The sequence below is a fragment of the Saccopteryx leptura genome, chromosome 2 (genome assembly GCF_036850995.1).
Source record: "Saccopteryx leptura isolate mSacLep1 chromosome 2, mSacLep1_pri_phased_curated, whole genome shotgun sequence".
In the NCBI taxonomy this organism is placed as follows: Eukaryota; Metazoa; Chordata; class Mammalia; order Chiroptera; family Emballonuridae; genus Saccopteryx; species Saccopteryx leptura.
In genome coordinates this window covers 13595983-13621011 of record NC_089504.1, presented here as the reverse complement: position 1 = coordinate 13621011, position 25029 = coordinate 13595983, and the positions used below count along the sequence as shown (strand labels likewise).

The 25029-nt window shown below is 46.7% G+C and overlaps 1 protein-coding gene across 4 annotated transcripts in view; it reads right to left on the bottom strand.

Moving 5' to 3' along the window:
- TTLL11 (tubulin tyrosine ligase like 11) overlaps positions 1-23262 on the bottom strand; it is a 204011-nt gene extending 180749 nt beyond the window's left edge. For all 4 annotated transcript variants that reach the window (XM_066367256.1, XM_066367258.1, XM_066367257.1 and 1 more), the window contains exon 1: positions 22658-23262. In XM_066367256.1, the coding sequence (XP_066223353.1) occupies positions 22658-23119 (462 nt within the window). In that variant the 5' untranslated portion in view covers positions 23120-23262. The remainder of the gene's footprint in view (positions 1-22657) is intronic.
- Positions 23263-25029: the final 1767 nt, after the last annotated feature.

Sequence of the window (25029 nt, the reverse complement as noted above, 5' to 3'; positions counted from 1 at the left end):
ACAAAACGACCAGAAACTGTAGTTCGCATCACAATTGCTGTTAACTAAGCTAATATCTAGCTAGGATGCTAGAGAAATGAAAAATACAAGTAGGCCCCTAGGCTTACTTAATTTTATCCAAAATATTTTGAACTTTGTGGATTAGTCTGCGGGCTGCACAAAATTGTTCGGCGGGCCGCATGTAGCCCGCGGGCCGCGAGTTTGAGACCCCTGGTGTAGATGATAATGGTACTACTATTTGTATAGGGATTTGCAGTTTACTAAAGACATTTTCACATGTATTTTCTCATTTGAGCCTCACAACCCAGAGATTCTGGTGTTCTGAGAGCAAAGGTTAGCCTCACTGTCAGGAAGAGGGATGTGAGGGCGGAGGAGATACGACCTTTTCCCTGCTGTGCTGGGACTCAAGCCCCCCGACGCCAGCTTCCGCACCCCACCCCAGCCCTTGCTGCCACACTGATCTGAGGAGACCGGATATATTCTAGTGCCGGTGGCGACAGCTAAAGTGGAAAAACAGCGCCCTTGGAGTCAGACAGATCTGGGCTCAAATCCAAGTTTGCCCCTTCTTAGCAACAGGGTCTTGGGTGAGTCACTTCTCTTGTCTGGATATCCTCATCTTGCAAATGGGGGGAGCTGGCCCACGTGGTCTCCAAGGGCTCTTTCAGCCTCGAAATGGGACACGACTGCTTCAGTTGCACTGTGGGAGATCGCTGGCTTCTGTCCCGTCCTCTTGGCGGCAGAGAACCCCATAAGGATCTACACTCTTCCAGGTATCCCTGTGGTCGGGGCATTTTATTAGATTCCCGGGGCTGCCACAACAAAGTACCACAAACCGGGGGGCTAAAGCAATGTATTCTCTCACAGTGCTGGAGGCCAGAAGTCTGGAACGAAGGAGCCACGGGGCTGGTTCCTGGCTGAGAGCTCTGGGAGGGAATCCTTCCAGGCCCTCCGCTGCAGGTGGCCGCGGACAAGCCTTGGCACTCCTTGGTTGTAGCTGCATCACTCCAATCCCTGCCTGTCTCCACATGGCCCTCACGTGTGTGTGTGTGTGTGTGTGTGTATGTGTGTGTGTGTGTGTGTGTGTGTGTGTGTGTGTGTGTGTGATCTCCTTTTCTGTTTCTTATAAGGACAATCATCATTGGATTTAGGCATCACCCCTAAGCTGTGAGCATCTCATCTTGAGATTCTTAATTACATCTACAAACTCTATTTCCAAGTAAGGTCATATTCAGATACTGGTTAGGACTTGGACACAACTCAACCCCCATCATAAATTGATGCATGCATCCCACCACTGATGAAATGTAGTGCTTTCCAATTTCCCCTCTCCACAAAGAACACTGCAGTAAACATCCTCTTTGTATCTCTTTGGGCTCGGGACAAGGATTTCTCAAGAACTGAAATTGTTTAGGTCACAGAGTACATTTTCAACTCTGCTAGCTACTGCTAAATATTTTTGCCAGTCTAATCCATGTGAAATGGTATCTCACCATTGTTTTAATTTGCATATTCATAATTATTCCAGTGAGACTGAATTACTTTTTCAAATGGTTATTGGATATTTGGGTTTCCTCTTTGAATATCGCTTTTTAAGCTCAAAATAAGTAGTTCTCCATGGAGATTATTCAGGAGCTTTTCAAAAGTACAGAGATAGCAGTTAGTAGAGGTGGGCTTGGACCTAGAAATCTGAATGCTAACGGGCCTGTCAGGAGACTGAGCCACACACAGCCCCAGGGAAGGACCACGGTGTTAGAAGCTAGGAACTGGCCTTACTGGCACTTGGTTCTTACACCAGTCAGGGTGCACTGAGGGGCACTAGCTCATACAGAACTGTGGCACTGCTTCGATGAGGGTGTTAGAGAATGCCAGTCACACCAGGGTCCCTTTACGCAGGTCGTCTGGGCAAACTGCTCCCGGCTCTCAGTGCTAGGAAAAGTTGCACATCTCTCGAGTGATGCCTTTGATCTTGCAGCCACCGTGACTTTCAACTTGGTACGTTTCCGTTTCTCCTCAGTAACCAGAAAGCTCAGAACCAAATCTGTGTCCCGTCATAAAAACTGCAAGATTTTGCCTGACCAGGCAGTGGCACAGTGGATAGAGCATCTGCCAGGGATGCTGAGGACCAAGGTTTGAAACCCCAAGGTCGCTGACTTGAGCAGAGGCTCCTCCGGCTTGCGCGTGGGGTCTCTGGCTTGAGCGTGGGACCATAGACATGACTCCATGGTCACTGGCTTGAGCCCAAAGGTTGCTGGCTTACAGCCCAAGGTCGCTGGCTTGAGCAAGTGGTCACTTGCTCTCTGTAGCCCCCAGGTCAAGGCACATATGAGAAAGCAATCAATGAACAACTAAGGTGCACAACAAAGAATTGATGCTTCTCATCTCTCTCTCCCTGCCTATCCCTGTCTATTCCTCTGTATCTCTCTCTGTCTCTGTCTCTCTCACAAAAAACAAAACAAAACCCTGCAAGATCTTCAGATCAGGTATTTCAAGTTACTGACTTTTCCCTGATTTCATCTTACTATGTAATTTTTATTGTCCCCGTGCCCTGATGTTTTTTATCTAAACTTTAAAAACCTTCTAACAATGTATGTATTTTTAAAAGCCCCTTTACATACTTTTGGGGAATAGATAAGCATAAATACATACTTAAATAACTTTAAATTTTACCTTGTGAGACTTAAATGATAATAGACAATTTATGTGAATTAAGATGCTTCTTTCGAGTTTGCTTAAAGGCTTTAATCACTGAAAAAAAAATGGAGGACTGGATAAAGAAGATGTGGCACATATACACCATGGTATACTATTCAGCCATAAGAGATGATGACATCGGATCACTTACAACAAAATGGTGGGATCTTGATAACATTGTACGGAGTGGAATGTGTAAATCAGAAAAAAACAAGAACTGCGGGATTCCATACATTGGTGGGACATAAAAACGAGACTAAGAGACATGGACAAGAGTGTGGTAGTTATGGTAGTTACGGGGACGGGGGGGGGGGGGGGGGGGGGGAGAGAGAGCGAAGGAGGAGAGGGGAAGGGGGAGGGGGAGGGGCACAAAGAGGGCTAGATGGAGGGTGATGGAGGACAATCTGACTTTGGGTTAAATGTATGCAACAGAATTGAATGACAAGATGACCTGGACATGTTTTCTTTGAATATATGTACTATATTACCTTGAAAAAGAAAAAAAAAGACACTTCTTTCAAAACTGACCTATTTTTAAGAATAATCAATGATATAAGTTCTATTATTGAATTTTAACTAAAAAAAAATACTTCAAATATGAAGTTTTCACAGCACATCAGTGAAAGTTATTGAATGCTACAAATGGGTCACACAAGCCAGCTAGTGTGGCCACTCGGGTGCGGGAGAGACAGGACTGGGTTTTACAATCCAATACCATTCATTTCTAAATGACTGCCACGAAATCTTTGAGTGGTACAAAAGCCGTTACATTTACTTAAGACGTATTTAGTTTAGTGGCTTTAAAACTAAAATTAATTTTCAAAAACTTCCACAAAGAGATTTTTAAAGAGGTTTTAACTTCTTGGTTCCTGTGTTTCTTAAAAAAAAAAAAAAAAAAGCCAAAATTATGCTACTGCTCACTTCACTATTATTCCAACTCCTTCACCAAGCTACTCTGTGTAGTGAGTAGGACAGCCAACCAAATTATCCCAGTTTTTCCAAGACCATTCTGGATTTCAAACTGAAAGTCCAGTGCCCCGCAAACTGCCTCAGTCTCAGCCAAAGCAGGACAGTTGGTCAGCCCAGCACCGGGCCAGCTCCATTTGCCAAGATATGGGAGGAAGGACCTATTAAGAGCAAATCCTCCTCCTATATTTGACCCGATTTTTCGCTCCATAAGACGCACTTTTTTCCCCCAAAAGTGGAGGGGGAAATGCCTGTGCATATTATGGAGCAAAAAATATAATATTTTATTATTAAATATTTTAACACATCATTTGGTTCAGAATATTTTTTTTCTTAAGTTTCCTCCTTAAAACCATAAGTGTGTCTTATGGTCAGGTGCATCTTGTAGAGCAAAAAGTACGTTTTTCTTTTTTTTATTATTTCTTTATTGAGTGATGTTAGAGAGAGAGGAAAAGAGAGAGGAAGGGAGGGGGGGAGAAAGAGAGGGAGAAACATCAATCTGTCTTTGTATGTGCCCTGACTGGGAATCAAACCTGCAGCCTTTTGCATATTAGGATGATGCTCTAACCAGACATCCCCAAACTACGGCCCGCGGGCCACAATAAGGCCCCCTGAGGCCATTTATCCAGCCCCCACTGCACTTCTGGAAGGGGCACCTCTTTCATTGGTGGTCAGTGAGAGGACCACTGTATTTGGCAGCCCTCCAACGGTCTGAGGGACAGTGAACTAGCCCCCTGTGTAAAAAGTTTGGAGACCCCTGCAGCGGCTAAGCAACCGAGCTATCTGACCAGGGCCTCCTCCTATATTTTAAATCTGAATGGCAGTCATATCTCAAAGATATTCCTAAGTGGGTAGGAAAACAAGATAAAATCCTGAATGTGGCTCACCTAATATCAGCCTGGATTTCACAGTGAAAGGATTAGAAGAAATCCTCACAGGTCAATGTTCTTATTCTTCGCTAAAGAATCGGGGAAAAGAGACGCCATAAAGCTACCTCGGAAACCCATTCTACCACCCATGAGCGTTTTAATATGTTCAGTTCAGTCTAGTTACATCATTGTCGTTCTCAGCACTGAAGTGAATGAAGAAAACCAAAGGATATGGTGGCCCCAGGAAGGCATGCCAGTTACTGGAGACCTCGACAGAGTCACCAGGACAGAGACAAAAGACCGATGGAAGACAGTCTTTGGACTCGGGGGGGAAAAAGAAGACTAAACTCTAAAACTTTAAAAATATTAGGAACTTTTTTAGAATAGTGTGTCAAGCAAATAGCCTTAAAGCCTCAGTTATAGCCTGTTCTGTCCAGGACAATAGTTTTAAGTGAGTTCTCCAAGGGAAGGCAAAAACTAACACTATTGGATGGCTACTGTGTGTCAGCTGCTCTCATGCTCATGATTTCATTTAATTTTCCAACGCTCCTGTGGGTAGATTTTTACAGATGGAGAGAACAAAGCCAGAGTTAATTCACTCTGCACTGTGCCAGGTGTTGGCCGTGCAATAATGAGCATGAGAGGCATAATAATACAATAGTAAACATTACAGTCATAAACAATAAATATGAGTCATGGTTCCTGCTTTCATGGGGCTTAGAGTCTGGCTGGGAATAATAAATTCCCAAATGATAAATTATTACAAAACTAGTTCTGAGTGACCCAGCTTAGGGGGAAGTGGGAGTGCTCCCTGAAGGCTGAGGAATAAGAAGACAGGTGGTGAGAAGAGGTGGGGAGAGAAAGGAAGACCGTGCCCCATGCCAGGCAGAGGAGAAGCGTAGAGATTGGAGAGGATAGCGTTCGGTATGTGCCCACGAGAACACCATTTGTAAGCGGCACTCGGGGGTTTGTGCCTTATGCCTTCTGAGAGCAGGGTTCATGTTCTCACCTCTGTGATACAGTGTGACCAGCTGTTCTTCACATCTAAGGGGGACACTCACAAGGAGGATCTGATTCCCCGCGACGATACTCCACGTTTCCCAAACTCACCTGATCATAAGCACCATCTGCAGGGGCTTGTTAAAAAAAAATTGAGTCCCTGGGTCCCATTACTACTGGGAAATCAAGTTCTAACAAGTGCCCTAGGTGATTCTTGTCATCAGACAAGCCTGGGATATGCTGAGTCAAGGCTTCGGAAAACCTAAAACCCAACACGCTCAGAGCTTACCTTTACCTGCCATCCCGGACATCTGGGGAAGGGGTAAATACACAGTACGGAGCACAGAGATGTGCTGTAGAACTGGGCACCTGAAACCTGAGTCACCCCAATAGACTCAATTAAAATTAAAAGAAAAAGAAAGAAACAGGCAGAGCTCCTTGAAGCAATTTAGCCTTAAGAAGAAATGGAACATGGTTTGGGGAGGGGGGGGACTTCAAATCCTCTAGAGGTCAGCCAGCCAGTCAAATGAAAATGTCCCCCTCCTGTCCTCCAGGTGTTCTAGAGATTTTTACCGTCCCTCGTCCTGGATGAAGTGATGGCTTCTCGGTATGGATTTTGTCACTGCTGTCAAAACAAAGCCCGTGCCCACAGCTGAAGGCTCAGGAACAGGATTCCGAGTCATCTCTAATTAAGGAGCTGAGCGGAGTAACCGAAGCAGCAAGATAACAAGAAACAAGCCGCGGCTTTCCTCTGGGAGAGGCTCCAGATTTAGAACCCAAAAGGTCCCAGCCCCAGACCGACCCCCACTGGATGAAACACGGACAAGCTAACGAGCCGGCCTGAGCCTCACTTTCCCCAGCCGCGAAGGGGCTAAGTGCCCCCTCTGCAGTTACTTCTGAGAAATACGTGAGCTGGAGTTGGTGGTGGCCTGCTGCTATCGGGCCCTTAACAAAGGCTTGTTAATAAATAATAAGACAAGGGTGAATTTATAGCCCGACAAGCGGACTGTGCTAATATGGAGCCAACAGCTAATAAGATATATGAAATTAATAAAAAAAGATTCACAGGCACAAAGCGCTGATTCTAAGCTATGTTATGAAAAAACTGGCCCTTCCCATGATACAGTGGGTTGAGTTATAATGTGGTTCTCTTGATATGATGTTTGAAAGCGTGGGAATGAGAGAGAGCTTTATTTAATATGCTAATCTTTGTTCTTAGACAACAGACCGCCTAGGAGCTGGAACTGAACCCAGGTCCCAGAAAGGGTGGACTGCAAGTTGAGGGGAGGCCGGCTGAAAGGCTGGGGAGCCAGGGAGCAGCTGGTGGCGTGGGGGGTGTGGGGGGTCATTAGCAATAACAATGCCATACAATTGAGTAAGTGCTTTAAATGGCTTTGCTAAGAGACAGAAAGGATCAGAAGAGAAGTTGGATAAAGGGTGTGGGGAGGACAGCAGGGAAGGACACAATCACGGGGACAGAGTTCAGGGTCATGCAGAGAGCAATCCTGCCTTATGAGGGGCAGAGCCCATTGGGAGGCGCGGACTGGACCAGCCGCCTGCGAGTGGCTCGAGTCCGGACGTCAGGTCTAAGCATGCCCAGTACCTAGCTGGCAGCCATCACAGATCCTCCTTCTCCATTAAACTGAGAGAGGCCACAGGAACTGTAAGAGGCACTGCTAATTATCAGATGTTTATGCAGAAGGTAAAACTTATCTGACACTCCAGGAAGTTCTACTGAACCCTCTAATGAAGAACAAAGGAGGCTCACTGAGTGTATAGCCATCAAGATTTGAGTTCAAACCTTGGTTCTGCGTGACCTTGAGAAGTTATTTAACCTCTGGGAACCCATCCCTTTCTTTGTCTGGAGAACAAGGGTAATATTTTTCACCTCAAAGATTTGCAAGGATCAAACGAGTTAACATATGATAACTACTTAACACAGAGAAAGCCCTGGGTACTGTCCGCTTCTCTGCCACTCAGAAACAAGCGAAAAAGGGGACTGGGTTTCCCTTATGGTCAATCCGATGTCTTTGTTGCATGTGGAATATAGAAAGTTGGTTGACAGCTTGCTTATGTGGGAAAATAAACTCTGAAGCTAACAGCTGATTTGCATTGGTTTATAAATCTGCCCAGTGCTCCTGCTGCGGAATCCGAAATCCAGGCCTCACGGGCAGGGGCAGCAAGGGTCTGTACCAGCAACGGAGTCAGAAGTAGAGACACGGGTGCCCATCCCTCACCTCCTCCTGACGTTTCTAATTCTCGACCCTTTCTCTCCACACAGTTGTCAGGGAGAGACAGTGCAAAGTTTAAACCCTAGTTCGGGCCTGACCAGGCTGTGGTGCAGTGGACAGAGCGTCGGACTGGGACGCGGAGGACCCAGGCTCAAAACGCTGAGGTCGCCAGTTTCAGCCCAAGGTCGCTGGCTTGAACAAGGGGTCACTCGGTTTGCTATAGTCCCCTGGTCAAGGCACATATGAGAAAGCAATCAATGAACAACTAAGATGCCGCAACAAAGAATTGATGCTTCTCATCTCTCTCCTTTTCTGTCTATCTGTCCCTATCTGTCCCTCTCTCTGTCTCTGTCACACACACACACACACACACACACACACACACACACAAAATCCTAGTTTGGAAAAGAATTACAGTAAATGAATGGCCTGAATCCTAGGTTGTTTATCCGACAGATATTCTCACACGAGTGCACAAGGACAGATATACAGGGACATGGTAATTGCAGCTTTAGTAGAGTGGCAACACTCTGTAAACAGTTCAATGCAGGTCAATGGGTGACCAGTTAAGTAAGTGATGCTACATTCTTACTATGAAATACTATGCAGCTATAAAAAAAGGACACAGTAAACTATATATACATATATAATATATAGTACATGTGTATATATACTATACATATCTATCCTGTATATATACTGACATATTATATATAAACTATATACATATATATACTGATATGAAACAATAGCTAAATTATATTGTTAGATGAAATGAAATGTGCAGAGTGTATCACGTGAAAGCATTAGGTACACAGCGAGCCATGTACACTTGTTCACTTGTGTAGACATATCTCTGGACACACACCAAGAAACCACTCATCACGGCTGCCTTTCGGGAAGGGAGGTGAAGGCGGGAGGAGAGAGAAGATATTGTTCAGTGTCTATACTTTCATCAGTAGATTTTGTATCACGTGCATGTTATTAAATGTTTAGTCATAAAATTGAGACATACGGCAATAATAAAGGTAAGCGTGGCTAGAGTAATGACAGTCACAGTGTCTTGGACATCTGCTATGTACCACTGGGCCTTTTCCTACTTCTCTCTCAGTCGTCCTCTGAGGTGGGGGCTACACTCCCCTGATATTCAGCTCAGGAAACCAAGGCTCAAAGTTTGGACAAATTATTTAATTTAATTCCACACAGCTAGCAAGAAGCAGAGCCTAGATTTGAACCTGCTTCACAACTAACTCTCCATCAACTTGCTCATTACTAACTATCATCAAGGAGGGGCAGAGAAGCAGAGAGGGGAGGGCAGACAAGAGAAAGGAATGGGAGGGTAGACGAAAGGCCGGAGTCACTCTCTCTGCTCAGGGTAGTAAGGACGTGCCAGCCGCCACTACTGGCTGCGTGTCCGGCCCGGCCCAGAACCAGGGAGCAGACAGATGAGCTCCTGCCTTTGGGAGTGTTTGGTCTAAACTGGCACAGGCTCCTGACCTCCACACCGTTCACCCTGTGCCCAGCAACAAGTCATCATCTGTGTGTGGGGAGAACAGAGCACACAGGGAGGCGGCAGGCGCAGGGAAGGAGCAGGCACCATGGGGGCAGACGCAGGGCTGAGACACTAGTGCCACCTCTGTGGCTGGCGTCTCGGGCACTCTGCTCCCTCGCCTACAGAATGCACAGCACATCTCTACAAGCTCGAAGTCAGAACACCAGCGCAAGAGCTTCCAACCTGTGCCTGGCTCGCTGGGGCCCTGGAGGACGGCTTGCTCCCTTCCCTTCCCCCTCGGAGGAGGGCCATGCATGCGAATGGCCTCTTTATTCTATTGTTTTCACACAGTCTGAATATGATTTAACTCTGCACCTTCCTCCTCAATGAGGCTGAAATATATCATTGGTTACTTAATGGTCCATCAAGCAATGAAACCTTTATTAAATAGCAGCATGGTACCCAGCCAGTGAGAATGCCAGTGGCCCACAAATCTGTCCCCAGTGTTTTGGTGAGAACAGCTCTCAGCTGCCCCCTGAGCCTCTATCTCTCTCTCCCTGGAGGGAGGCTCAAGGAAGGGGCGCCATGGCCTGGAGCGGCACATGAGATGGCCCTCCATAGCTGGCAGCCTGCAGCCCTCCCTCAGCCCAGGGTTGGAGAGAGGCCAGCACCAATTCTCTCCCTAGCACTGCCACCAGCCTTGTCCTGCAACATGGGACGAGGAGATCGCATTTGACTTAGCATCAACAAAGGCCTGGCTTGAGTTCTTTGGCAGGTCCTGGCCCTGGTCACTTCGTCCGTAAGGGAGAGCTGATGATATAAACACCTCCTGCATCAGAGGGCTGCTGGGAGGCTTACGAGCCAGGTGCTGAAACTGGGCAGAAAGCAATGCCCCTTGCCCTCAAGAAGGTTTTTCCTACTTCCGATTCACCACCGACCCCTAAATACACCTTCCACACTACAGCCAGTGGGGTATTTCCAATACACAAATGTGATTTTTGTCACACACACACACCTGTTTCAAACTTTCCAGTGGCTCCCCAGACCTTGCAGGCTTGGCTCTTGCCCACCTCAGATCCAATCATTCTTCACTCTACCCAACTCCCCATGCTCTCGCTTGCTACCACGTCATCATGCAGGCACAGCCCTGTCTGAACACTGTCCCGCCTCCACCCTGAAACCTTGCTCACGCCTCTCCGCCATCCAGACCCAGACCCAGCTCCGAGGCCCCTGCCGGAGGAAGCCCTCCCTCCTCGAGCCCTGCATCTGAGCCAGCCGGCCGTGCACTGCCCTTTGACACAGTTCCTCCTTCACTAGAGCGTCATAACTAGACAGGGGGCTCCCCACTTACTCTCGGGGTCATCCGTTTGCTTGCCCAAGGCTCAGTGGAGTCCATAGCACAGAGTAAGGGTTCAGGAAATGATTGAGGAATGAATAAAAATATTATAGAGCCAATATCTATCAAAACCTTATTATATGGTATGCTAGGCATTGTGTACTAGAGTGTGAAGATTCGATAATAAACAAGATGGATGTGGCCTTTGCACTGGTTGAATTTAAAATCTGGTGGGAAAGAAAGAAAATTAAACAAGCCGTAATAATAAAGCTGATTCATGCTATGATGGCAGAGACCTGAAGACAGAGGGAGGTGGGGGCAGGAGGAAAGATGAACGCAGTCTGTCTAAAAATAGAAACCCTCCCCAGTCTCGAACTCGGCTATCTCACTATCCAGAGAGTAGCAAGAACCCAGAACGGTTTAGAGGCTGCTGAGCAGCTAAATGTGTCAGAAAGACTATGCTCCTTACTCAATTCTCACACACACAAGCCTTCCCAGTGCCGCCAGGTTGACCTTGTCCCGCCCGCCCCGCTGTCTCCCATCCCGGTTTATACACAGCATCGCCTGTCCGCGTCTCACAGGGAACCACCAGCTCTGTCTGCTCCCCTACCCTGGGGCCATGATGCTGTCACATGCAGGCATCTGTAACATTTTGAGCACTTTCCATATTTTATATTTCTTATTCTACAACAAATGGATTATTCATAACAAATATTAGTAATATATGATTTTACATATTATCATAATGAAAGTACTTGTTGATTTAAGCCGAGAATTCAGAAATAATTCTGGTTTGGTAAACAAACATTAGATGACTTAAAGTAATTTTCTGTTTATGATGAGAATTTTCTGGTATATGGTAGTCAACTGTATTATTATTTTTTTAAAGATTTTCTTTCTTGACTTTAGAGAGAGAAGGGAGAGAGAGGGAAAGGCAGGGTGGTGAGAAGGAGCGGGATGCATCAGCTCGGAGTTGCTTCGCGAACATGTGCTGGAATACTGAGGTGCTGCTTCGAGGCCCCGGGCACTCCAGGTCTGTGCTGCCCCCTGCACCACCATATGGCAGGCTCAAGTGTGTTATTTTAACAAGACAATATATATTGCTCCCCTTGGAAAAACTGGATTATCAAAAGACTTTGTTGGTCTAGTAACATCTAAAACAGACAATGTTTCTAAATAAAATCTGCTTTCACATCTGAAGTGTAACTGGTGAGTAGTTCTAACATATTTTTAAAACCCCTTGTTGGGATTAGTACCCTAGTTAAATGTGAAGTTTCATGTTGGAGTTCAATCATTTGATGTTTACTATGGCAGGATATTTCTGAATTCTAAGTTTTACATCAATTAGAACTTCACTATACCATGTAAATATTATTTAATAACTAATATTTATCATTAATAATCCATTTACTATAACAAATTTGTTTTGAGGTATAAATAATATATTAACTAATTTCACATTTTCTCCTTAAGGATTAGGGCACTTGTTTCTAGTTCACACAAAAGGACAGTATGGGCTAGTAGTGACCCTGGCTCAAGGACAGGGATGATGTCTGATTGTGTCTTAATCACCAGTGCCTGGCACAAGGCTTGGGCACAGCAGATAATACTTAACATCTATTTGTTGAATAATAAAGAAGAGCTTTCAAGGTCTCAGGACTTAAAATCATATATGCATGCTTTAGTCACCCTACTTTCTAGAAATACTCCTGCATGTTCTAATGGAATAGTATTGTATTCGCTCTTCAAAAAAACAGTCCTTAGTGGCTTCAGCTTATTAAACTGTCACCCAGGAGGGACCATTTGCCTACTCCTTTGTTCCACAGATGCAGCAGTTTTCTGAAAAGAATGTCTGAGGAGTTAGAAGTTTTCAGTTATAACATACCATTAGAGGGACATCATTGCAGCCTGCCTAGAGAGAGTCATAAAGTTTAGTAATTTTTGAAAGAACATCATAAAAATCCCGTAAGATGATAAGGCTTTGTGTAGGTAGTTTCAAATACAGCCCAAGACTCCTTAAGAAACACGTGCACCGGCTAAAGAAAGCTGTGTTCTCACGGAAAGTAAACCCGGCCAAAACCTAAGGCTTACCAACAGCTGGCTCCCTATTTCTGGCTGGAACTCTGCAAAGCCAGAGACAGGATGAGTTCACTGCCTGGAATCCCTTTATGTCATTTCCCTTTCAAGAAAATGGTCGCTTTGAAGGGAGTCCAGAAAAACAGCACTAGAACTATACCGGTTACACAGTTCAATCTAATTACGGTAATGTTTGCTGACTGCCTTTTCTGTGCCAGGCACTGAAGAATAAGACAAGCTCCCTGCGAAGGACTATCTCACAGTCTAGAGAAACAGACAGAGCAACTCAATCGATAACCTTCCCCACCCAGCATGGCCCTGTGCCATGTAGCACTGTCTCTCTCCTGAGAGCTACAGCAGCATCCTAACCTGCTGCCTCCACTCTGGAATGCCTCTCTAACTCATTCTCCACAGGACAGTCAGAGGATCTCTTTAAAAGCAAGTGTAATTATCTTTTTCGCTGGACACAGGCAATGGTCCGGCCTCTGCAAGTGGTCTGCCCTCTAAAGGCCCGCTGACAAAACAGGCACTAGATGAGGAACTCCCGTACCAAGGCAGACCCTCTGCAAGGCCATATCCTCAGTGGGTGAACTAAAAGGAAAAACACAAACCTGCCTTGTCTTGGTATTATCTCAGGAAAGGAAAAATAGAAGGGAAAATGTCCCCCAGAATGCCTAACCGTGACACTCACTGACGCAAGTCTGGAGTCAGAACTCGATATGCTTATAACCAACAAAGTCAATGACCAAGAATTTTGTGTTATGTATTCTAGGTTAGGAGAGCCCTCTGAGGCCTCTGCACAAGATGAAAATCCCCACTAAAATACAAGACTCAAAGAATTACCAGAGATTAAAGCTCCAAGGGAAGTGAGCTCACTACCAAAAAAGGTCAAACATCTAAATCAGAATTCCAGGAAGAGAAAGATCGGATGAGAAGCAATATTGAAAGGATTTTCCAGAATTGATAAAAGATACCAAACCTTAGAAAGAAGAGTCCCAACCAACTCAAGCAGAATAAATAAAAAGAAATCCTCACCTAGAAAGTCATCACGACACTGGAGACATCTAAGACAAAGAGAAGATTTTAAAAGCAGCCAGAAAGAAAAAGAGACTTTACCATCCAAAAGAGAAACATAAACTGGCAGCTGACTTCTCAACAGCAAAACCAGAAATGAGTAAACAGTGGCATATCCCCCAGTGCTAGGACAGCATATCTATCCAGTAAGTACTGAACACAGCTACACGATCTTTTGAGAATGAGGATCAAAAATAATTAATTTTGGACAAGTGAAAACTGATATTACAAATAGTCCCGCACTTAAAGGAATACATAAAAAATTACAACCCGGAGAAAGAAAATGACCCCAGGAAGAAAAGGGGAAAATTGTAGGTAAATCTAAAATACACTGAAATTATATAAAATAATGTTTAATTAGTGAAGCTGAAAAAAAAGGATAAAATAAGATAGAACTGAAATACTGGATAACAATAGGATATAAGTCAGGAGGGATGAAACCAAAATAAAAACATCCTAAGATCCTTGTGTTGTTATGTGGAGAATGAAAATACTATCTTTAGATTTCCTGAAATTGTACACTTATTAGATTTTTTAGGGTAACCAGTAGAAGAATAAAAATGGAATGTGTAACTTCCATAACAGTCCAAAAGAAAATGGAAAAAGAAAAACAAATCAGTTGAAAAAGATATAAAATATACAATCATAGTGGGAAACATTAATATAACTCTTCAAATAATTAACAGATCTGACAAAAATATTAGGACTGTAAAATTTGTATAACACAATCCACAAGCAAATCTAATGTACATAGGTAAAACATAACATTAAAAAACTAGAGAATACACATTCTTTTCAAGCACACTTGAATGTTTGCAAAATTAACCATGTAGTAGTTTAATTAAGCAAAAAATGGGAGGGGAAAAGAAAGGATAAAGGGAGTAAAAAAGAAAGAAGTAAAGACAGAACATCTTTTGGCCCACAATCCAATTAAGTTAGAAATTAATAATAAAAAAGATAAGTAGAAATAACCTGTGTTTAGAAACTCTAAAAAACTAATCTAAATAGCCCATGGGTCAAAGAAGAAATCTTCAGGAAAATGTAAAATATATAGAACTGAAAGGGAATTTGAAAATGCTATTGTACATAGCAAAACATATATGTTCAGGCAAAGCAGTACCTAGAGGCAAGTTTGTAGCCACAAATGTTTTTACAGCTAGTGCTCGACTTACGACCACAATGGGTTCTGACAGACTGGTCATAACACTATTTGGTCGTAAGTTGAGTAGGCTATATGTACAGTACTGTGAAATGATGCTATAAAAATCTTTAAGTCATATTTTATCATAATTTTCTTTCATTATCATTATATATCATAATTTTCTTTGTTCATTTTTTGCCATTTGTATCATCTCTACACCATTTTGTTTCTTATTTTTACATTCATCAGGTTTAAGTAAAACACTGCATTACCAGTACAACTGGTTTAATATTTGAAAAGACAATTTCCTCTTGGTAAACATCTTGGGAGGGGTTTGATGAAAAATATCCAAGACACAAAACACAAATTGCTGTACCGAGTCTGGGATAACAGTTGAAATGGTGCACACTGAGATGGTAGTGCTGCCGGAAGCTGGTCCACACTGCCGTATGCCCAGCTGGGCAACGCTTGCGCTGCCAGATGCGGAGCAGTCGTGGCTAGTGATTGTGGTTGTAAAGTCGAATGTTCGTAAGTTCATAGGTCGTAAGTCGATCAATATTTGTATTAGAAAAGATGAAAAACTAATCATTCAACTTAATTTCAGGAAAAGAACAATAAACTAAACATCAGAAAGCAGAAGAAAGGAAATAACAAAAGAGCAGAAAGTCGTGAAATAGAAAATAAAGATACAATAGGAATGATCAATAAGCCGTATGTTGCATCTTAAAAAAAATAATCAAATTGAGAACCATATAAAATACTATAAGTAATCAAGGAAGGATATTTATCCTAGACTGGGGTATGTGTAGAAGTCAAAGAAGAGTTGTTGGTAAGAGGAGTCATGAACTGATCCTTGAAGGATGTGTGAGAGTTAGTCAAAGAAAGAAAGGTAGCACTCTGCAGAGATGGAAAAACACCAACAAAGGTAGAGAGAAATGGCACAGCAGGAAGGCTCAAGAGAACCACATGCAGTACTGTGTTAACAGTGGACAAAGTTCAAGGCATGGAATATGTGAAGTAAGTCTAGAGAAGCTCAGGGCCAGATGCTAATAAAAAATAATCAAATTTTTATATACCAGGACTTTACACAATTATATCTTTCTATGCTGGCAACAAACAATTCCATGAGGTCTGGTATGATGCCTATTGTATAGGAAAAGAAATTGAGGTTCAGAGTACAACTGACTCAATGCTATCTTAGCTCCAAAGCCTGTGCTTTCACCCACCGTGATATACTGCATCTCAAGTCATGGGAAGCTTCACTGAACCTTCCTAAGGAGCCTAAACTTTATCCTTTAGGCAAATATTCAAGTTAACCCCCACAGAAACAAAACTTACTTTTTATCATGCAAGTTTGGAGTGCTGTTACAGCTGCCACTACTTTATGCCATTGGGACAAGATTCCATTAGACACAGGTGGCCAAGGAGTCCATGTACCAATAACAGGCAATACTGCCATGCAGAATTAACAACAGGGCTCACTGGACTGTTGCAATCTGAGTTCCTGAAACATACTTCCAGTTACAACCTCAGAGACAAGCACTCTTTAATGACAAGAACTGGGTAAGCATGAGGCATTTCTGTCAACAGCTTTATTAAAATATAACTCACATAACATACAATTCACTTATAGAAGGTACAATTCAACGGTTTTTAGTATAGTCATTGAGTTGTCACTGCACAGATATTCTGAGTCTCCTCTTTAAGTCTTCATGGAGGGACAGCATGGCCCAGCCCCCTGAAGTTAGCCATGCTTTGGTGAATAAGATGTGAGCAGTCACTTCTGGAGAGAAGTCTGAAAAGCCGCAATCTATTACGTTCCCTCCCCTCAGTGACTCACTGAAGCAGGTGATGAGCTGGAAGCATTGGGTCTCTGAATGACCAAGATTAATGAGAATCCCCTACCCCCCAACCCCCACCAATCCCCACTGAACCCCTAAGTGTAAGTAAGCAGTAAACTTGTTGTTAAGCCACTAATAAATTGTGGTTGTTACTATAGCCCAGTTTAGTTATCTTGATATGTACAAGCATAAGAAAAAAATCTGGAAAGAATCATACCAACTGTAATCCTGGGGTTGTCCCTAAGGAGAATTTGAGGAGAAGGAGGGAGGGGAATGGAGAGTGGGGAGCACAGATTTTTGGTTTTTATTTTATATTCTTGGGAACTGTATATATTTTTATAAGAACATACTGTTCTGGGAAATTGAACAAAGGCATTTATAAATAACCTAGGACATCCAGAAAGTTTTCCACAGTTGCTTTTCAAAATTCCAATGAACCACAGTTTTGCCTGACCAGGCGGTAGCACAGTGGATAGAGCATTGGACTGGGATGCAGAGGACCCATGTTCAAAACCCCGAGGTCACCAGCTTGAGCAAGGGCTCATCTGCCGTGAGCAAGGGCTCACCAGCTTGAGTGCGGGGTCACTGGCTTGAGCATGGGATCATAGACATGACCCCATAGTCGCTGGCTTGAGCCCAAAGGATGCTGGCTTGAAGCCCAAGGTTGCCGGCTTGAGCCCAAGGTCACTGGCTTGAGCAAGGGGTCACTCGGTCTGCTATAGCCCCCTGGTCGAGGCACATATGAGAAAGCAATCAATGAACAACTAAGGAGCCACAACGAAGAATTGATGCTTCTCATCTCTCTCCCTTCCTGTCTGTCTGTCCCTACCTGTTGCTCTCTCTGCATGTCTTTCTCTGTCTCTGTTACAAAAACAAAAACAAAAACAAAAAAACCAGAAAAACAAAAGAGAAAACCACAGTTCTGACATAGACAAAGAGAAACTAAACCTCCTTACCGGCATCCAGGAAACCTGGCTTTCCTAAGAGCCCCAGGCAGGTGGACTGAAGGAATCCCTGGAAAAGCGACACTACACCTAGGGGCGGTGGCACAGGAGATGCCCCGTTCTCCCAGCTCTGTTCAGGACGAGAAGGTTTGACTCGGACGACACAGAAGCAGATGGAGGAAGCGGGGGCGCTGTCAGAAATGCCCACTAAGGACTTGCAAGGCATTTATAAAAGTCACTAGACAACGGTTTGAACACACCCAGGGAAACAAATGTTTACACAAGCAGCAGCAGAGACAGCTGCTAAGGCAAGTCATGACTTGATGCAGAAGGCGCGATGTCAGTCCATCTGGAATAGAGAAACATGATCACCGTTTTCATGGTATGGAGTCTCTGGAACAAAGAGTTCACACTGTGACAGACCCTGGGACGGGGCTTATGCGAACTATTACCCACAGTGTCCCTCTATCCAGTCTCTCACCCACGTTAGCTGGTGTCCACGGCACCACTGTGCGCACAGGCACAGCCTACATCTCCAGGGAGGGTGGCTCACAACAACCGTGCAGTCTCCTCTCCAAAGCGCCCCTCCCTCGGGTTTTCTTTATGAGGCTGTCAAAACCACAGAAGAATATACAAGAGATGAGGCAAGAGGCTCACAGGATTGGAAGCAGACCATACAAGTCCATAAATACTCACTGAGCATCTACTATGAGCCAGGAACCATCCCTCTCTTGCATGTTGTATCTTCCGTGGTGACCCTGTCAACATGACCTTCCTCCTCTAGAATAAACTTCCATCTTCTCCGCAAGTTTATAGGGCCAATATTTGAGAATTTTCCTTTTAAACAAATGTTGAGGTTGTGGACACAGGTGAATAAGGCCTGACCAGAGTGGATAGGGCCAAAGGCCGAATCGTCGGTTGGCGTGGTTCACTTGGGACGGACAGAGGGTGGGTGACGGGAGCTCGGGCCGTATATGGCAAGAACCTGTGATTGTATTGGTCAGAAGTGCAAGCTTCTTGGCATGGCCTTCAATGTCCTCTGTGATCGGGCTCCTTCTCCCTCTCCCCTACTCTCCCACCTGCTCCCTACGCTGCATCCTCCCATCCTGCTTGTAACACTGACCCGTACTCCCTGCCCTCGTTCCTGCTCTGTGTGGAATTCCCTTAACTCATTCAACTCCCAGACTAGCAGTCGGTGCGCATGTCTGCCCCTGGATGCTGGGAGCTGTGGAGGGCACGGAGTGCACCCTATTCGTGTCTACATCTGCAGCCCCTAAGCCAGTCTGCAGACAGAGAGCCAGCAGGGAGCAGGGGCAGGACAGGATCAACAGCTAGTTACAAATGAAGTGTCTGTTTCAAATGCTGGCTCTGCCACTTCCCAGCTGTGTGACCTTGGGTGAGTTAACCTCTGTGACTTTGATTTCCTCCCGTGTAAAATGGAGATGGTCAGGCACTCACTGTGTTGGGTTGTTGGAGGCATGACTCACTGCATGTAAGTAAAACACTGAGAAGAGGGTCTGACACGGGGTAGCGCTATGCGGCAGTTGGTTCTAATCGTTGCTATCGCTGTTAAATGAATGTGGAATACAGAAAAGCAAGGGAGCAAAGGCAATCGATGCCCTGTAGCCGAGCAAACATCCGGTTCCCCTGCTGGCCAGGTGCTGCCCTGCTAATGCACCCTGCTGCGTAGCCCCTCACCATGCTGCGTAGCCCCTCACCGTGCTGCGTAGCCCCTCACCGTGCACTCGCAAAAGAGACATGGAACTTCCACCTCGCTTGGTATCCATGATCTGTTTCTAGCCTGGGCTACCGAGCCACCCACCTCTGCCTCAACTGGCCACCTGGGTACTCTCAAACCCTGCAGCGGAGGACAGCGTGACACGCAAGGGACACTGGCTCGACTCCTTGCATGGCGCCCCCAGTAGATACTCCTGCTCCTGGAATGTCAGTGCTGAGCGTTAGGGGTGATCTTGTCTAACATCACCCCTGTAACAGATGGGGACACTGAGGTCTGGAGAGGACATGTATTTGTATTTTGTTAGGACCTGGTTTGCATATAGGTTACCTGCCATGACATCAACTTTGTAACAGGTGCTAAGAATACAGTACCATAATCACAGTTTAAAGCTGGAAGGAACTTTTAAGCTTACCTAGTCTGGCACTTTCCAAACTCCACTTTCTAGGGTGCCAAGATGAGGTGTGGGCTTGTTGCAAATATTTCATTCAGTCACACCTGGTGAGCATTTACTGAACACCCCCAATGTGCTGGGCACTGGGGAGAGAAGTCAGACACCTCCCTGCCCTCAGGATCTCACTGACTAGAGAGAGAGTGGCATTAAGTAAATAAACACATATCTAAGAGTAAGGCCTTACTGTGGTGAGTGAATCATGGTGTAAACTTTACTAGAATGGGCACCTCTACGTACACCAACGTGCTTTCTAAGTGGGAGAAAAAGGCAGCATCGGGATAGAAGGGCAGTTACAGGTAGTGCCCTGGAAACTGCCCACCCCACCAGGTTCACCAGCACAAGGGTCTCACCATTATATGGCTGCAGCAGCAGAGAGACTGGGAACCATGGAACCAGCATGACCCACCCCCATTTGACTGATAGGCAACCTAAGGCCTAAAAAGTTTAATGCACTTCCCAGGACAGCAGAGCCAAATAAATGGAAGAAACTTACAACTCTGTAGCGGCTCACACAACCTTCCAAAAAATGACCAAATCCCACAGCATGGCATATGCTCTGATCCCTGCCATCTCTCCAGCCTCATCTCTCGCCATTCTGCTGCCCACTCAATGATCCAGCCATACTGAACCCCAAATGCACCTCTGCTTTGCCCATATTATTCCCTCTACCAGGGATCAGAGGAATAGCCCCTAAATAACGCCTACTCCTTTCCAGCACTCAGAATGCAGCTCCAGTCTCTGTCCTCCACCCCCCAACACAACACATACAACTTTACATAGAAAGAAAGTGAGACACTCATCACATAATGTATGCATTCATTCAGTAAAGATTTATTGAGCACCTTCTACGTGCCAAGCACCTAAAGGTACAGAAGGAAATGAAGCAAAGCCCTTGCCCTCACGGAGCTTACATTCTAATGTGGAAGACACACAACAATACACAATACAGTATCGGGCAGAATTTAGTGCCATGGGAAAAATATAATAAAGCATAGCACAGTCAACAGAGGGATCAACCAGGAAGGCCTGTCTGTAGAAGTGGCATTTGACCAGAGATCTGAAGTGACAGAGTCAGACATACACCTAGCTGGTAAAAGAGCATTTCAGGAAGTAGCAGAAAAGGCCCTGTAATTACTGCAGTGAGTTCTTCACTTGTGTTTTGTCTGGTACTGAACCATAAGGTCCTTGCGGGCAAGGGTACCTTACATATTAAGTGTCTTTGATCCGCAGGGCCCAGCATCCAGAGCGCACACTTACAGAATGAGCAAACGACCCTGGGCTGGCATGTCTGCCTGCTGGTTTGAGTCGATCTGGCTCGGTCTCTCGAGATTGAGCCAACTTTATGTCTCTCTCTCCCACGGGGCTAAGCTAAGCACAGGCCTTGCTTGGGTCAGTCAGCCTTGCATGACTCTGTGGCCTGGTTTCAGTCCACGGATTCTCTTCTCATTAGGACTACAGCACTACTGACGAGTTCTCTAATTTTACCTTGTTCTGGTCCTCCTATCTCTCGCCTGGACCTGGGACACTGTCCAGAACCTGGAGTCCTCCCTCACTTTCTCCAGGTGCCCCATGAATCCCAAGCCCCAAGGCTAAGGACCCTGAGACCTGGAATCAGATCACAGTCCCCCAAGGGCTAACCTCTACCCACCTGGAAGTCTGCCCTAGCTGATTCTTGACTTACCCCCAAATCACACGACTCCTTCCAGCTGAGACATCAACCTCTGATCTCATCAACCTCTCTGTGGCCATCTCTCTGCATGTTCCAACCTCATAAAACTGTTCCTGGACATCTACCACAGCCAAGAGCCACGGCTAAGACCTGAGTCCTCATGCTGCTGCAGCAGCTCCTGTCCCATCAGCAGACAATCTGGGCCCAAGTCTGCAGACTCGCCTGCCCTAAGTCACAATCCTCACACCCCTGAGCCCCTTAGCAGCTGCACATAAGGTCAAATGGCTTTATCCACTATGTCAACTACAACAGACACAGCTGGATGTCATTGGTGCTTCATCCCTGCCCACACCAGGTCTAACATGGGTTCAGGAACTAATAACCCATTCCGTCACTCACCCTTTCATCCACCACTTACTGACACCTGCTATATGCCAAGCCCTGGAACATAAAATACAGTGTGCCTACGCTGATAGTGATGATGAGACTGTGACGACGGTGGTGGGTGGTGGCGTGGCGGTGGTGGTTGTGATCATAATGGTGATAAAGGGAGAGAGAGAGAAGAGGGTGGTATTTATTGCACACTGTGTTATGCCACAATAAGCATAAGTCCTCTAATAATAAGCAGTGAGTCCTCTAATACCTACAAAACTATGAGATAGGTATCATCAGCCGCACTTTACAGGGAAGGAAAAAAGCTTAAGAGAAGCAACTTGCTCAAGGTCACATGGCTAAGCGGCAGGGTATGGTGAGACCCCAGGTCTGTCTGCCTCCAAAGTACGGACTGTTATGCTGCGCAAGAGTCGCACAGAAAGTGCTAAACAAATATAACTCAGGTGAAGAAATGGAAGAGAGAGCGGGTCCCCGGCCTCGGGGACTCACAGGTTAGCGGAGGATACAGAGACACAAAAATCTACACGGTGGGGAGGCAGGTGCTGAGGGCGGTAGGGGAGCCGGGGGATGGATGGAGTGGCTACCTGGACCTGGAGGAAGGGACTTCGGGGCTAGGCCTCGAGGGACGAGCAGTTTGCAGCTCAAGCGGGGCGCACGCGGGAGCCGCCCGCACACCCGGCCGGGGCCGCGGGTCCTGCGCGGCCGCCCGGCCCCCCACCCCGACCCCCCGGCGGGGCCGGCCTCACCTCCTTCCACTTGAGCTGACGGATGCTGATCTTCAGGGCGTCCAGGGAGGTCCTGGCCTTGGAGCTGTCCACGGTGACGGGCCGCACGAAGTGGTACCCGTCCGCCGCGCGGCCCGAGCTCCGCTTGCAGCTTCGGCCCCGGCTCCTGGGCTTCCCGTGCGGCCAGGGCCCCTGCGCCGGCTCCGCACTCGGCCCGGGCGGCGAGCGCCGCAGGACGCGGGCGTCCCCCTCCTCGGCCGCGCCGGGCTGCGCGGGGTTCGGGGCCGGGGCCGGGGCCCTGGCCGGCTCCTCCCTCGCCGTGCGCTCCGGCTCCCCCGACCCGCCCGCGTCCACGCGGCCCTGCTCCTCCTGCTCCTCCTCCTCCTCCTCCTCCTCCGCCGCCGCCGCCGCCGCCCAGCCCGCCGCAGACTCGCTCTCGCAGCCGCCCCGCTGCATGGCGCTCAGGGCCGGTGCCAGCGCCATTGCCACCGCCGCCGCCGCCGCTCCGCCGCCCAGGTCCGCGACCAAACTGCCGCCTCTGTCACCGCTGCCACGCGCTCCCCGCCCCAGCCCGTTGCCATGATCGCTCAGGCTCGGGTTGACAAGGGCAGGCGCTGCCTCGGGACGGGGCCTGGAAAGGGACAATCGCCGACCCAGCCCCAGCGACCTCATAGGCGGCGGTGCCCACGTGATCGGGCCTGTCACAGAGGCGGAGGCGGCCATCTTGGAAGAGGGCAGAGAGCCCCCTCGGCCCGCCGGCCGCGGAGGACGCAGAACTTGGGAAGGTTGGGGATGAAACGGGCGGGAGAAAACAGCTGGGCACTTGTGCGGCCCCTGAACCTGAGGACTGGGGAGCGGAGACAAACTCCCAGATAAAAGACCCCCTTCCTCCACGCCCTGTCCACTCCGGCTGGGAGAACTCCCAGCCTGAAGGAGGAGGCACAACCTCAGCCGTTTTAAGAAACCCCACCATCAGGAAGCACGCAGTCTGATGATGGACAAGACAGGTCCAGGCCCTCAGGGAGCAGCCTTCCGTTGGAAGAAACACCTGCTGCTTCTGGGAGAGCCCCCATCCCGAGAGGGGAGACGCCTTTCCCGGTTCTCGGAGCGCCCCTTATGGGAAGGAGAAGCCATAGAGAAGCCCTACGACCCCTTCTCAACTTGAGGACGTTAATAACCACCATATTCTTTTCTTTTTTAATCTTTATTTATGGATTCTCTAGAGAGATGGGAGTTGAAGATCAGTTTGTTGTTCCACTCATTTATGCCTTCATTGGTTGATTCTTGTGTATGCTCTGACCAGGAACCAAAACCACAACCTTGGCGTATTGGGATGAAGTTACAACCAACAGCTATCCCGCCAGGGCTTAACCGTTGTTTTCTCATCGTGTTACTTTTCTTTGTGGTAAAAGAAACAATCTAAAAGTTACCGTTTTAACAGGTCAATGGCTTTAAGTACATTTGCATTGCTGTGTGGCAACCATCACCAACATCCATTTCCAGACCTTTTTCATCGTCTCAAATTGAACCTCCACACCCATTAAACCATAACTCCTCATCCCCCTGCCCCAGCTCCTGGCAACAGCCGCTCTACCTTCTGTCTCTGTGAGCTTGACTCTCTGAGTACCTCATATAGGAAGATCAAACAATGTTTGTCCTTCTGTGACTAGCTTATCTCACTCAACACAATGCCTTGTCACGGTTCATCAATGCTGTAGCACATCTCAGAATTTCTTTTCTTTTTAGGGATGAAGAATGTTCTGTTGTGTCTATCCACCACATTGTCTTCATCCATCATCAGTGGACAGTTGGGTTGTTTCCACCTGTTGGCTGTTGTGAATAATGTGACTATCATCCCAGGTGCCTGCTTTTGACTCTTTGGTTGTCATATGTCTTTAAAGCCAATGCAAAGGGGAGGGCTTTTCCTCTCACCTAAGGGAGCCACATTTGGGTTTTCAAGGTATGAGGCTGGGAAGGTGGAACAGACCCCCCAGACTAAAGACAGCAATCGTCACTGCAGCAAGGTGAGCGTTGCCACACTCTGCTCTATCGCATGAAAGGAACACAGAAAAGTGCACAGAAGAGCACCCAGTAAGGTGGCCGTCTTCTCACTCCTCTCTCCGGTTCTCTTGTTTTGTTCTTGGGGTCCAGGGTTTCACTGTGTACATACATAAACAGCCTTAAATGCACAAATCATAAACCCCAGAGGTCCAGCCCTCCTCTCTAGCAGCAGAGGGCTTTCTTACTTCTTCCTCTGGAGCCCACGAGCTGGCCACCTGCACCTGAGTTACCATGGATGCTTATTTAAATGCAGGCTCCCGAACTCCAGGAGCTCCTCTGAACCCCAGGAGCTCCAGAGACTTTGATGACGTATATCTGGGTAGGACACGAAG